At 40.0% G+C, this 15,334-nt stretch overlaps 1 protein-coding gene across 1 annotated transcript in view; it reads right to left on the bottom strand.

Moving 5' to 3' along the window:
- Positions 1-215: 215 nt before the first annotated feature.
- The window catches only part of PMM1 (phosphomannomutase 1), a 35,316-nt gene continuing 20,197 nt past the window's right edge, over positions 216-15,334 (bottom strand). Inside the window, exons 4-8 of the mRNA XM_060777133.2 lie at positions 14,054-14,145; positions 12,420-12,519; positions 11,957-12,032; positions 9,023-9,138; positions 216-6,067 (exon numbers count right to left, since the gene is read on the bottom strand). Of these exons, the coding sequence (XP_060633116.2) occupies positions 5,945-6,067; positions 9,023-9,138; positions 11,957-12,032; positions 12,420-12,519; positions 14,054-14,145 (507 nt within the window). The 3' untranslated portion in view covers positions 216-5,944. The remainder of the gene's footprint in view (positions 6,068-9,022; positions 9,139-11,956; positions 12,033-12,419; positions 12,520-14,053; positions 14,146-15,334) is intronic.

Genomic DNA, 15,334 nt, shown 5'->3' with positions numbered 1-15,334 from the left:
CTTTTTCTAAGCAGTGGATACAGAATTGATGTCTTTAACCTGCTGGATATGATCTCATTCCAGTCAATGCAGATTTGTTCATGCATCCATGAATATTGGTAGAATTAACTATGCAAAGATAACAAAGCTATTACTTCATGCCACTTTTTCATTTTTTTGAGAGAGATCCACATTATGGTACAAAATATTTACAAAGCACGAAAATCTCACAGTCATACGATCTCATCCATTTATTAGTTTCTTTGATAAGTTGCGTCACTTTACCTCTTTAACATATTACATTTCTAGTAAGACAAGAGCTGCCTGTGAACAAAAACTACAAATCAGTGGTTACCAACACATACCAGGTTTGTATATACAGTAGAGTCTTGCTTATCCAACCTTCACTCACGCAACGTTCTGCATTATCCAACGCAGTTTGCCTGGATCCACACCTGTTTCAATACATTGCAATGTTTTGGTGCTAAATTTGTAAATGCAGTAATTACTACATAACGTTACCATGTATTGAACTGCTTTTTCTGTCGATTTGTTGTAAAATATGATGTTTTGGTGTTTAATTTGTAAAATCATAATGTTATTTGATGTTTAATAGGCTTTTTCTTAATCCCTCATTATTATCCAACATTTTTGCTTATCCAACGTTCTGCCAGCCCGTTTGATAAGCGAAACTCTACTGTATTTGCAAAATCAAAACAAGGATACATTTTTGATTAAATCTACAAATGTGAAACAGTCATATTTTATTTTGGTCCGGCTGAGAAATCCAGTCATTCTATAGTTCTTGCAATCATCAGTGCTTTCCAGTTAGAGTTAGTCATTCTATTTCTCTGGAAGTCATTCAAATACCCTAGTGCTACAAGCATCCTATCAATCAAAACATACTGAGTAGCTAATCTGTTTTTCCTTACTTAATGGAATGTGAAAAATACAGGAGCGTTACACCTTGTAGACAACTCCATGTAGACCACAATTCATCCAGGAAGCAACAAAAAAGCCCTGACAAGAAGCATCTTGAAAGGAGAAAGGAGAATACACAAGCATCCCACTATTACAAATAAATGAAAGCAGACACATATAAATATGTGAACACTGGTGATGTGACTCTTAAGGCATTACTATGATCAGCCCAGTCACATTACCCTTTAATTTCCACATCTCATTTCACAGGACACAAATCATTAGATAGGTAACAGGGTTCAGGCCCACATTACAGTCCACCAAATTTCTCAGCCTGCTGCCCCTTGGATCTGTTGGACAACTTCCATAACTATCTACAAGCAGAGGGTGAGAGGAATTTACTTATATCAAATGCCATGGCTGAAAGCAGTTGTTTCGTATAGTACAGCGATATATCCAAGACAGGTGCAGACTTCAGAGAACCTAATATCTCACTGTGTAGGTGAGGGTACAGGGCAATGTAATGTATCTCATAGAGAGTGACTACAGATGCCACTTTCCTTTCCAGAGCATTGGTGCAGTGGTGTGTTTGTTTGTTTTTTTTACTGCGCCACATCAAATACGGAATACAGTATTGACTAATTCTGAATACATTTTCCTTATAAAAAGAATGCTAGTTGTTGAAAGTAGATTAAGCTTTACAGTACACATTAGAGGGCTCATTTCTCTCCTTTGTATATAATTGATGAGAATTCAGGCCCCTTCTACACTGCCATATGATCCAGATTAAGCAGATAATACAAATGTTATATGGCAAAGTAGAAGGGGCCAGAGACATTTCTGTGGTCAATGGAGTGTTTGAGAGGATTCAAACTATGAACTAGGATAGAGGAAGCAAAGAGTAGCCCAACAGTTAGGGCTAGTAGAAGGGCTGCTTCCCAATCTTAGTGTGTGAAGGAGTGAATACAGTTAGAACTTCTATAGTGTGTGGCAGACTGTTTGGATTGGTCCCTGTGCATTTTCTACAGTGTGCTTTTTATGGTCAAATAAACCTATATATTATATCATATTACCAGCTTTAGCACAGCTGGCAAATCACCAGCAATTATAAGATCTACCAACCTAAAGATTGCCAGTCCCTGGATTGGCGTGAGTACCCGAATGTCAGCCCTGCTCACTGTTTACCTAAGCAGATCGAAAACAGCTTAGACCTGTATGTAGAGAAATTAGATACTGCTAAACAAGCGGTGGAGGTATTTTACGATCATAAAAGAAAAAAAAATCAGAAAATTTCCAGCGACCAAAAGGAAGTAAGTTCTGATGGCTCTTCCTCATAGAGGATAGAGCAATAGAACTTCCCTGAGGCTGGATTCAAGCACAAACTCCAAGGGGCCAAAAAGCTGGACGTCAACACAACTCCTTTCTGTTCTGTTTACCATGTAAGTGTATAGTGATCTGCCCTGAGTCCCCTTGAGAAGATAGGGCAGAATATAAATAAAGTGTTGTTGATGATGTTATTTTACAGAAAAAGATGAAAACAGGTGCGTTTGCAGTGAGTGAGCTGTCTGTAAACAAACCATGAGATGATACAGAAACTTCCTAGCTAATGAAGTTATCTTGTTTGCTACTGATGTAAATCTCACCTACTAGAGACAATAAATTTAACAAAACAAGAAAAAGCTAAATTCTAGACTGCACCAATAGAAGTTTAGAATCTAGATCAAGGGAAGTAATAGTACTACTGTATTCTGCTTTAGTTAGACCTTGCCTTGAATACTGTTTCCAGTTCTGGGCACCATAATTTAAGAAGGATATTGCAAAGCCAGAAAGTGTAGAGAGAAAGGCAACCAAAATGGTCAAAAATCTGGAAGCCAAGCCTTATGAAGACCAGCTGAGGAAAATGGGTATGTTAAGCTTAGAAGAGAGGGGGCTGAGAGGGAGAATGATACCCCGGTTTATATATTTGAAAGGATGTCATATTCTGCTACTCTAGAGACTAGAACACAGAGCAATGAATTCAAATTTCAAAATAAAAAAAGAGATGCAATGTAAACATTAGAAAAAAAATCCTGATGGTTAGAGCTGTTCACCAGTGCAATATGCTGCCTGGGAGTGTGGTGGAGTCTCCTTCTCTGGAGGTTTTTAGACAGAGGCTGGATGTCCATCTGTTGGGAGTGCTTTGATGGTATGTTCCTCCATGACAGGGATTGGGCTGGATGACCCTTGCGGTCTCTTCCAGCTCTGTGATTCTATGATCTACTTTGTTCTTCCTGTACAATACATATCACTGATATCATAACTCAGTAGCTTTAAGAACAATTGCTTGAAATTACACAGTGCTTTTCTTCCCCTTTTCCAAGGGATTATGAAGGAGAAAGCACGATTATAAGCTGTTTTATGTAACCGAAGCTACACAGAGTTATAGAAACACAAGAAGCATCATAATTCTCAATTTGCAATTAGCTGTCACTGCTGTTGCTATTATCCTTTAAGGACAGCATGCTGTGACAGAAAGCATTTCCTTTACTTGGCATAAACAAATAAACTTCTAAAGAAACTTAAGTGGCTTCCTCCACGTAAGGATGTCATAGTCTACTTTCTTGCCTCTATTTCTTTCAGCTTCATGTCAGTCAAAAACTAGCAGATACCAGTTTATTATATTACTGGAGTCCAGTGCTTCTGGAGACTCCATCCCTATCCACACAAGGTACGGTAAAAGTTGTCCCCTGACATTAAGTCCAGTCATGTCTGACCCTGGGGTGTGGTGCTCATCTCAATTTCTAAGCCGAAGAGCCGGCATTGTCCATAGACACCTCCAAGGTCATGTGGCCGGTATGACTGCATGGAGTGCCATTACCTTCCCGTAATCTACTCACATTTGCATATTTTCAAACTGCTAGGTTGGCAGAAGCTAGGGCTGACAGTGGAAGCTTACGTCGCTCCCCGGAATCGAAAGTTGAGAGGAGACATGATAGCCATATATAAATATGTGAAAGAAGGTTACAAGAAAGAGGGAGCAGGTTTGTTTTTTGCTGCCCTTAAAACTAGGACTTACGAGTAATGGGCTCAAATTACAGGTAAGAAGATTCCATCTGAACATTAGGAAGAACTTCCTGACCATACAAGCTGTTCAACAGTGGAACTCTCTGCCTCAGAATGTGATGGAGGCTCCTTTTTTGGAAACTTTTAAACAGAGACTGGATGGCCATCTGTCAGGGGTACTTTGTGCTTTCCCTGCATGGCGGGGGGTTGCACTAGATGGCCCATGTTGTCTCTTCTGACTTTATAATTCTATTATTCTAAGATCTGAGCAGTCTCCATTGAGAGATTAGAACTAGAATTTTAGGCTGTAATCCTGCATCTATTTATTTGGGAGCAACTCTATGGAACTTATTTTGTAGTAGGCTATATGTACATATATATTCACATTTGTATCAGAGAGAAAAAAATATTGTAATACTAGAAAATTCAGAAATTATAATTATTGTGCACACAGAGCTCGAAGGGAAACTGTATTCTTGAAACTATGTTAAATCAAAAGACTCAGGCCCTTTCTATACCACCATATAATTCAGATTGTCACAGCACATAATCCACATTATCTGCTTTGAACTGGATTATGTGAGTCTACACTGCTATATAATCCAGTTCAAAGCAGATAATTTGGATTTTATATGGCATTGTAGAAGGGGCTTCAGAGAACAATTCTGAGAATGTTGCTGTCTGGAGTGATATGAGTTGATGTGGATCAGCCTCTCAGCCAATGATAGCTCACTAGAAAGCTCTACAGCTACAGATGTACTGTTGACAATAAGACCCGAAGTGGGCCATTCTGGAGTGGAAACAAACTGGAGGCAGATTCAAAGTCCCTTCCCTCCTCTGGTTGGCTCAAAGGTGGGGTTCATTATTTATTCCACAGGTAACCTCCTTCTGCTCTGACTAGTCCTTGCAAACAGAACATTACATTTGCTATTTCACCCTTGTTTTTTTAGGATTGCTATGTAAGCAAACATGACAATTAAAGCCTCAGCAAACATTTGAGCATTAGTAAGCCCAGTTTAGTTCAGCCAAAGTTATGTCTGTTCCAGTGTGGTTATGACAAATCCGGCTCATAAAGTTCCATGCATGCATGCACTAATTTCAGTACTAACACCTATTTAATTCTGGTGTTAAAATGAGCGGGTCATACATTCCCTATTTTTCCATTACAACAACACAATACTCATCTTGCTCATAGGTCACCGAATGGATGTATCTGGATTCTGTTTACACAAATCCAAAGCCAAGGAGAGCTGCATACAGGAGCAGATTTCTGCACACATATAGCTTGCTAGTTTGGAAGCCATAAGCAAGAACGACATGAACATCTCACGTTACATCTGCATACGGATGCCAGCATCCTTACTGCATCAATCCCAATACAATTTGCATCTAATTATGTCTGCATTTTGGTACACATAATCAGGTGTCAATACCTTTTAAAATGCCAGACTGGAGCCATTATTTACAAGACCACAATCTCCTTTATCACTTCTATTAGAGAAGCTACCCTGAACTTTTAAAAAAAGTAATTGGCAGACCAACTTGACTGTTAGGGAATATGAAAATACTTGTCAAGTCTTAAAATTTGAAACCTCAGGCTCTGTTCCCTTTAAAATACTATTTCTACAGACTTTCTCAGACTAATCTCAAAAATAGAATCTTTTGGGCAAATATATAGACTTGCTTCCACCAAACAAAACAAAGCGGCCAAAGGCCAGAATAAGCACATGTTTCCTTTCCAGAAAAATATAAATCTTAACCTCGTTTCTTTTAAGGGGGCAGGGAAATGGGGGGAAATCCGATAGGTCCCCAGCAGCAAGGGGTGAGGGTGCTACAGCTGAAGGGCTATTACCTCCCTCCCTTTCTTAACACTTCACCTCTGTTTCCAAAGTGCATTTTGGCCTTGAGCTCCAGTGAGTCCTGACAGGATCCAGAAAGTGCTTTCACGGTGTGAGTGAGGTTCTCCTTAGAGAGATGAAGACCAGCAGCAAGGGCCCACAAGTCACGATTCGTTCACTGTCTCCGGAAAGAAGATCTCTCGACACCGTCGAACTGTGTCCTGAGGAGACTGGATACTATGTCCTACCGTGCGGGGGTCATCGTAGATTTCATAATCATTCCCACCCTAAGGATAAGAAAAGACCATTAAGAGTATGCCTGGTTTCTTAAAACTGGGAAACTGGAAGTGGCAGTCAAAGTGAACAGTCAAAATAATAGCAAAACAGAAAAACTACAGCTGGTTTTCCAGGCTGTATGGCCATATCCCAGAAGCATTCTCTCCTGATGTTTTGCCTGCATCTATGGCAGGCATCCTTGGAGGTTGTGAGGTCTGTTGGAAACGAGGAAAATTGGGTTTATATATCTGTGGAATGTCCAGGGTGGGAGAAAGAACTCTTGTCTGTTTGAGGGAAGTGTGAATGTTGCAATTGGCCACCTTGATTAGCATTTAATGGCCTAGCAGTTTCAAGGTCTGGCTTCTTAGACAAGAGTTCTTTCTTCCAGTGTTATTTGATTGCAAAGAACTATCATCAGCTTATTTCCTGCCCTCACCTTAAACTAAAACTGGATCATTTCAACAAGACTCATGAAAGAAACAAGGCCATTATGGCCAGGTGATTCTGAGAGTGCCAAAAAGTAATTTCCAAATCTTGCTTTCTCTCTCATTTCAACAGAACCCTTTGCAGCCAAAAATCTGCTGTTGAACTACACCTTCTACTATCCTTTAACATTGGCCACAATGGCTGGAGATGGTGGGAAGTGTGATCTAACAACACCAAACCTGTTCTATAATGAATGACTTACTATGTCTGTGCAAGACTAAGATTGTCTCCTTTGTTTTTCAGTTTCCTTACTTGCAACTTGACACAAAACGGTTGCATTAGATGTACAGGACGTTTATTGTGGGTATATCATTTTTGAAATATTGACATGACATGAAATCTGAGCTAGAGGCCACGGTGCTGAGTCCGTCTCCCACAAGAGGGCACTGTTAATCTGTGCTCGCTTTCAAGAGATGCAGCTTCTAAGATGCTTTCTTGGGGCCTGGAAGGAAAGACATTTCCTTTCGAAAATGCAAAGCGGAGGACTAAATAGTTATGGGTGAGCATGATGTGTAAGGGAGCTATGTGTGATTTCAACCACTTTTAGCCTACATGAGAGCTACAGAGGCCTAATGTCTTTTGGGTGATGTTTGTAGGACATTCGTGTTTTGAAAACTGATGACTGACCAAGCTCCCCAAAGACATCAGCCACATATTTTTAAAGCACATGCATGGCTTTTGAACATCAGACAGAAAAGGTGGGCCTGTCCTGGGGTGTAACATGCCTCTGAGGGGAGTTTGCCACTTTTGATCGCAAGAAGGATATTCTGAGGATAGTGTGGTCTGTGAAAAAGACAAATAAATGGGTCCTAGAGCAAATCTGGCCAAAATTCTCCCTAGAAGCCAAGATGACTAAACTGAGGCTCTTGTACTTTGGACGTATCATGAGAAGACACTAGTAAGAAAATATTTCGGGTTCAACGTATCTTTGAGACTACATTTCCTTCTGTGAACTGGTGCAGGCCTTGAGATCTGCTGGGGAGGCCCTTCTCTTGGTCCCACCACCGTCACAGGCGCGGTTGGTGGGGACGAGAGAGAGGGCCTTCTCAGTGGTGGCTCCCTTGCTCTGGAATACCCCCCCCCCCCCCTAGAGAGATTAGATTAGCCTCAAATCTCCAAACCTTCAGTTCAAGTCTAAAAACATCGCTATTTACACAGGCCTGTGACCTGGAGTAATGTATCATGGTCATGTGATGACGTTGACCATTGTTTGGCACTTTAGCTCAAGGTTGAAGAAACCCAATGGCCCACAGGAATGACTGTATTTTAGAATTTATTTTTTAAAATATTTTATGGATTGACGTTGTCCATTGTTTGTTTTCAGTCAAATTGTGTATTGTTTAGATGATATGCAATTCTATTTTATGTGTGGCACCTTGAGTCCTCTGTTAGCTGCCTCGAGTCCCTTCGGGGAGATCATGGCGGGGTACAAATAAAGTTATTATTTTTATAAAAGAAAAAAATGCTTGTTAAAATGGAGGTCCGTAGAAAATTAGGAGGACTGTATTTCAGATAGACAGACTAAATCAGGGACGCCATAGTCCTGAATCTTCAAGATGTGAGCAGGGCTATTGAGGAAAGGATGAATTGGAGTTCTCTCATTCATAGGGTTATCATAAGTCAAAATTGACTTGAGGTGCATCTCCACTGTAGAATTAATGCAGTTTGATACCATTTTAATTGCCATAGCTCAATGCTATGGAATCATAGGAGTTTGTGGTTTTACAAGGTCTTTAGTCTTCTCTGCCAAAGTGTGTGCCTTATGAAACTATAAACTCCAGGATTCCATAGCATTGAGTCATGGCAGTGAAAGTGTATCAAACTGCATTAATTCTACAGTGGAGATGTGTCAGGATTTGTAAATTACCTGGCATTTTAAAAATGATAACAGGGTTAATACTCAGGTCTAACCACACGTGAAAGTGCTGTGTCACTGTAATCAGGGTGTGGAGGCTGATGTAATAAGAGAGGTATAAAAGTTGTGTTCTCCCTGATGAGGGATGGGTAATGGTTGCTGGAGAAAGTTGTATATATTGTATATGCTGCATATATTGCTGCAACTAAAAAAAGAAAAGCCTTCCTGCATATTTTTGGAATGAACAACTGTGTCATTGTGTTCTTGTTCCTGCAGAAGTCCACTACACCTATCTGTGGGTATCTATTTCCATAACTGGAGTTATTAGTCCCTTCCGCACTCTCAGTTCTTTTATTATTGTCTAAAGCAGTGGTTCTCAGCCTGTGGGTCCCCAGATGTTTTGGCCTTCAACTCCCAGAAATCCTAACAGCTGGTAAACTGGCTGGGATTTCTGGGAGTTTCTGGATTTCTGGAGACTAAAACACCTGGGGATCCAGAGGTTGAGAACCACTGGTCTAAAGCCCCTGAGAAGATGCACCCTTGGAGGCAGTAAACAATCAACAATAGAAGAAAGTGTTAGCCTTTTCAGCCTCTTGTCACAGAACGGAGGGCCACAAATACTTACAGGGCTTGTCTCATTCCCAAAGAAATGAATAGTGTCGAAACTCTCATCATCAAGGACGTCGAGGCAATAACGCTTATCCCAACCTTCTGGGAAAACGTCAAAACTAATCATGCCACCTAAGGGAGATGGAAGAAAAAAACATGAGGGAAAGGAGGTTTGTTAGGGTAATTCCATCTCCCTATACCGCACATCTCAAACTGGAGGAGGGAAAAAAACATTACATGCTCCATGACTGCCTGCCTGACGTTTGGACACATTAATTCAATAGCTGCCGTCACTATAGCAATGGGGCTGAATGACGTCAGCGAGGCCTCATCAACAAAAGACAAAAACAAAAAACAGTTGGCCAGGATATACATGATGAACAGGGTCCAGCTTCTTCTGGGAGAAAGTGCTACTTTGTTAAGGTGGAGAGAGGAAGAAGTCCTCTTTTCCATCCTGCCTCTTCCTACCCAGCTGTAAATATATTCTAAATTAATGAAGAACCAACTTGTTAAAAGGACTCCCGATAAATGGGAGGTGAATGGGAAATACAGGCACAGCAAGAGCAACTATGTTGGGCATAGCATTGAGTAGCCGGCAGGACAGAGTTTCGCCACAGGCTCCCAAACTGTCACTTTGGCAGCCTTACTGTGCCATGACTGCAAATGAATTAAGCCAGCATGCTTCTGGCAGCAATGCCAAGGCCATTATTCTGCCAGAAGCTCAATAATGTATCAAGTGCCCTCTGTTCTTGGGAGGGACAGTAACCCTATTGATGTCAACCATGCAAAGGCCTAACACACTGAGCTTGGGAAAATTACATTCCCTGCCATGAGGGTCCTGGGAAATGTAGTCCAAAACCTAACTTTCCAAAGCTCAATTAAAACATGGATGTGGCAACCATAAAATTTCCAATGCAGAAGAGCCAGCACAAGTACAGCTGTCTTACTCTTTGTCTTTTCTTGAATGTATGGAGATTAGACAGACAAAACTATAAAAACCAGGGGGGCATGAGGACTAGTGCAGGGATGGCGAATATAGAATATATGAATGCTACACAGCACAATGCACCACTACTCTTTGTATGTCAGGCAGAGGACTCGTGGCCACACACTATGTCTTAAGGCAGTGGTTCTCAACCTGTGATTCCCCAGATGTTTTGGCCTACAGCTAGCAGAAATTCTAACAGCTGGTAAACTGGCTGGGATTTCTGGAAATTGTAGGCCAAAACACCTGGGGACCCACAGGTTGAGAACCACTGTCTTAAGGGATATTTGCCTTTTCCAAATACTAGTTACGTAAACAACCATTTATAGTTACTGGGAAGTAAGTACAGTATGTACTCAAGTATAAGCTGAGTTTTTTTAACCCTTTATTATTTTACTCTATTATTATTATTATTATTATTACATTTTCTCTATTTATTATTATTATTACATTTATTATTTTGCTCTATTATTATATCATAATTGGGGAGCCCCCGTGGCGCAGTGGGTTAAGTGCTGAGCTTGTTGATTGAAAGGTCACAGGTTCAATTCCGGGGAGCGGCGTGAGCTTCCGCTGTCAGCCCTAGCTTCTGCCAACCTAGCAGTTCGAAAACATGCAAATGTGAGTAGATCAATAGGTACCGCTCCAGCGGGAAGGTAACGGCGCTCCATGCAGTCATGCCGGCCACATGACCTTGGAGGTGTCTATGGACAACGCTGGCTCTTCGGCTTAGAAATGGAGATGAGCACCACACCCCAGAGTCAGACATGACTGGACTTAATGTCAGGGGACTACCTTTACCTTTACCTATTATCATAATTATTCTTACATTTATTATTTTCTCTGTATTAGTGTTATTATTACATTTATTATTTTACTCTATTATTATTATTATTATTGCTACATTTATAATTTTTCTCTATCATCATCATCATCATCATCACCACCATTTCATTTATTATTTTACTCCATGCAATCATGCCAACCACATGACCTTGAAGGTGTCTACAGACAACGCTGGTTCTTTGGCTTAGAAATTGAGATGAGCACCACCACCCAGGGTCAGACACAACTAGACTTAATGTCAGGGGAAAACCTTTACCTTTACCTTATTTTACTCTATTATTATTATTATTATTATTATTATTACATTTATTATTTTACTCTATTTTATTATTACATTTCAGTTATTTTACTCTATTATTTTTATTATTACATTTATTATTTTACTCTCTTATTTCTGTTATTATTACATTTCTATTATTTTACTCTATTATTATTATTTTATTACATTTATTATTTCACTCTCTTTATTACTATTGGAAGGATACATAAGCATATTTACATTGAAGAAGGTTAGAATAATGGTTTAATCAGAGTTGGACAGTCTTATCTTAAATTATAGTTTTATGAAAATATTCAAAAACATTTAACCTACAATAAAATTAATGTCATTTTATTTGTATCTATTTTTATTTTGAAATTTACCAGCTGCTGGTAAACACTGAGTCAATATGTTTTCCCAGTTTATTGCAGTAAAATTAGGTGCCTCGGCTTATATTCAGGTCGGCTTATACCCGAGTATATACGGTATCTCTGAAGGAGAAACGAGGGATGTGAGAGATAAATAGAGGACAGAGAGACCAACAAGGCAGATATAGACAGATGATGTATTTACATACATATATACATATATACATAAACATGTATGAGAAAGAAAGGGAGGGGAGAGAAAGAGAAATGATAGATAGGGTGGTTGAAGCCTTAAAATATTTACAGAGAAGCATACAGAAAGCCTGTCCAATTCAGAAAGGATTATCATAGGGACAAAATCTCTTTTAAACCAAAAAAGCAAAGCTCCACTCAATCATTTAAACCAAAACAGTACTCTATAGTTTTCCTTTCCTAAGAATCCCACCCAAATAAAATGTGCCAAAGTGGCTGAAAGGCACTTCTCATTCTCACCCCGAGAAAACCGCAGGCCCTTGCCAGCAAACTCCCTCTGCAAGGCAGCTACAAATTTCTCTCGGATCTTTTCTTTCTTCAGAGGAGACAAACAGAGAACAGAAAGAGAAGTAAGAATAGATCTCCCCAGCCCCATGTTATTTTTATTCTTGTCAGATTGCATCCCCCCCCCCCCCAATGGAAATTAAGGTTTATTATGTCTGTGTTCCTGCAGGCTTTTCAAGTGCTGTGAACTGTCAGATTAATCTTTCTACTCAGCTCTGGCTCACAGGCAAGTGATCCTAGCAACAGACATAATACTGTTCATAAAATAAAGACACACAAACATGTATACAGACACATGCACCCAAACGCACCGCCATGGGATGTGAATAGTGCATCACATTATTTATTGTGTTCCACAATATAGTAATTCAGCAGGCCCACGTTGCCCATTCTGGGTCTAATGATCATCGTTTCTTACCTTGTCCAGCTCAGAAAATTCGATTCGTTCCTCCAAAGTGCAGCTCCGACCAATGGGAGAGATGTTCAACATCCCATTGCGGAATTCTATGAAGGTGCCCCTGTTGCATCGTTTGGGGAAGCAGGAAGGAAGGAGGAGGAGAAATGTTAACAGGGCAGTTTATTTCACATAACACGAGGTAGAATCATTCTATCATTGGATTACACAGGATTGCAATAACAACACTATATTTAGTATAGTAAGAAAGGGTATTACACAATTCAGTGCTGTGGTGCATGCAATTTCTCCAAAGGAAGCATTGTTTAGATTCCTTGTTATGCTTGCCACTTAGTTTTTCCACACTTTAGTTGCACCCATCACAAATGCGAAGGCAAGTTTTTGTCAGAAATATGAAAAACTAATGAGGTATTTTTGACTACAAAATTATGAGTCAAGCACTGAAAGAGTTAAATGGATGCAATGACTCAGCGAAAGCTGCAGTTTAATATAAGTAGGTGTGCCTGTAGCTTAATATACCTCAGTGTTAGTTGCCCTCAATATGAAGAGGCTTCAGTCTAAGAGGGGCCTCAGTGTGACATAAACCTCAGTGTTAGTAGGCCTCAGTGTATGAGAGGTCTGGTGTGAGAAGCTTTGGTGAGAGAAACCCCAGGTTGAAGACCTCATGTGTAAAGCTCCTGTGTGAAGGCTGCTGTGTGTAAAAAGCTATTGTGTGTGAAAAGCTTCTGTGTGAAGCTCCTGTGAAAGTTCGGCGTGAGAGGAAGCTCAGTGAGAGCAAAGCTGTTTATCTGCATGAGAAAGAAGCCCAGCATGGAAGCAAAGAAGGAAGTATAAAGAACTCTATTTGTGTTATGGAAAACTTGTTCTTATAAATAGTGCAACCATATTATTTTGCTATAAAGAAAAGCCTCCGAAGGAAGCAATTACATTGGTCTGTGCGTTTTTGCTCTTTTTATCATTTTTGGCTACTGGTACTGGGTCATACTGCTGCTAATAAGTTACTGTGCTGTGCATTTATGAGAAGGGTCTTTTATTAATAAGCCAACTCACCCAACAGTTCTTTCCTAAAGAATGGTTTTGTTTTAAATTGCCCTGCTTTTACTTCCAACTCTCTTTTACTTCCAAAACACATTGGTCCCTGTCCCCACCCCCCACCCTGCATTATGTGCTTTCAAGCCATCTAGGTGACCCTAAGGATTTCTTGCCAAGGTCTGAGGCTGAGAAAGAGTGATTCGCCCAAAGTCGCCCGGTGTGTTTTCATGGCTAAGTAGCAATTTGAAACCTGCTCCAGAACTATATAACTGGCAAAACAACTATGACTATTCACTACCTAAGAAAATCCTATAAAATTCATAGGGTCACCATAAAACAGCAGAAGACTTGAAGACATACATATAGTGAGCTAAGACAATGAACTTAAACTTCTGGCAGAAAAGAGATTTTTTTTCATTTGGCTATGTAAATGAAGAGTTAATAATAAAAAAAGAAATAACATTATTGTCCAAAACATATAACTTAGGGTTGATTTTTAGCTTCATCTTGGGTTCCTCCAGCTTAGCAGTTGCAGTTTACATACTTGCATGTTGTCTTGATCGTAAAAACAGAAGCCGAATGTCCTGAAAAAGGTAGAACCTTACCGTTTCTTGGGCAGCTTTAGGAGTGCCATGTAGCTGAGACAGAAGTTGATTAGGTCCTGCAGAAGTTCCTCCCCAAGGTGGTTCTGGATAGCCTGTCAATTGAAGTCAAAGGCCATGTTGAGCCAAGAGTTTAAATCTAGGATTTCCCCCTAGTTCATATTGCAAAAGTCTTCTAAAGAGGACACCTTTGGTCCAAGATATATGTGAGTACTACTTCCTTGCTGCTGTTATTTTGTTTTTGAGCCAGATGCTCAAGTATGTGGTAATTTAAATCAGGGCTTCCTAAACTATGGGAGATAGAGAGCTTTTCCCCTGATGTGCCAGAAAATGTTACCATATTTATACCATTGGCTATTGTTTCTTTTTTTCTGGAAGTTCTCTGGGGTTGTATCATTGGACTGCTCCATGGGTCATTACTTTGTATAGCCCTGATTTAGACCCTTTTCAGTTGGTACCAAAACAGTCTTTTGTGTGTGGTTTAAGACAAGGGAATTGTTGTATTGAATACAATTGTGAGTTTTGATACCATTGATCATAGTATTCTATTTGACTGCCTCTGTGGGATAGAAACAGGAGTTTATTTTTTTTTCCATGTCAGAAGAGACTTGAGAAACTGCAAGTTGCTTCTGGTGTGAGAGAATTGGCTATTTGCAAGGATGTTGCCCAAGGGATGCCTGGATGTTTTACCATCATGTGGGAGGCTTCTCTCATGTCCCTGTATGGAAAGCTGGAGCTGATAGAGGGAAGTTCACCCTGCTCCCCAGATTCGAACCTTCAGGTCAGCAGTTCAGCAAGCACAAGGTTTTTACCCATTGTACCACTGTGGCTCCAGTTGAATATTATAGCGACTTGTCTTTACTGCTTGTCTTTACTGCTTGTCTTTCAAGCAGTACAGAACCTGCTTGAAAGACAAGCATTGAGAACTTCTATGTAACCCTATGCCTATTATGTTGTTGTAGAGTGTCAAAGTGTTCCATTCTGTTCCTTGTGTTATTTAATGTCTATGTGAAGCTGCTGAGTAAGGTCTTTAGGAAGGTTGATGATACTTTACTCATTGTTGCTTGTGTATTGTAATAGTACTGTGTTTTATCTGGGTATTTTAACTGTGTTGTACTCTGCCTCGAGCCATGAGGAGATGCGGGTAACAAATAAAATGTATTGTTATCATTGTTGTTATTTCTGTCTAGAGTAAACTCACTGAATTAACTAAATCAGCAGTTCCTAAACTTTTTTGATCATGGAACTCTTCAGAAGACATTTATTTTCCACAGACCCCAACTC

Source organism: Anolis sagrei, chromosome 5 (genome assembly GCF_037176765.1).
Source record: "Anolis sagrei isolate rAnoSag1 chromosome 5, rAnoSag1.mat, whole genome shotgun sequence".
Classification (NCBI taxonomy): Eukaryota; Metazoa; Chordata; class Lepidosauria; order Squamata; family Dactyloidae; genus Anolis; species Anolis sagrei.
This window is presented reverse-complemented; position numbering and strand designations above follow the sequence as displayed.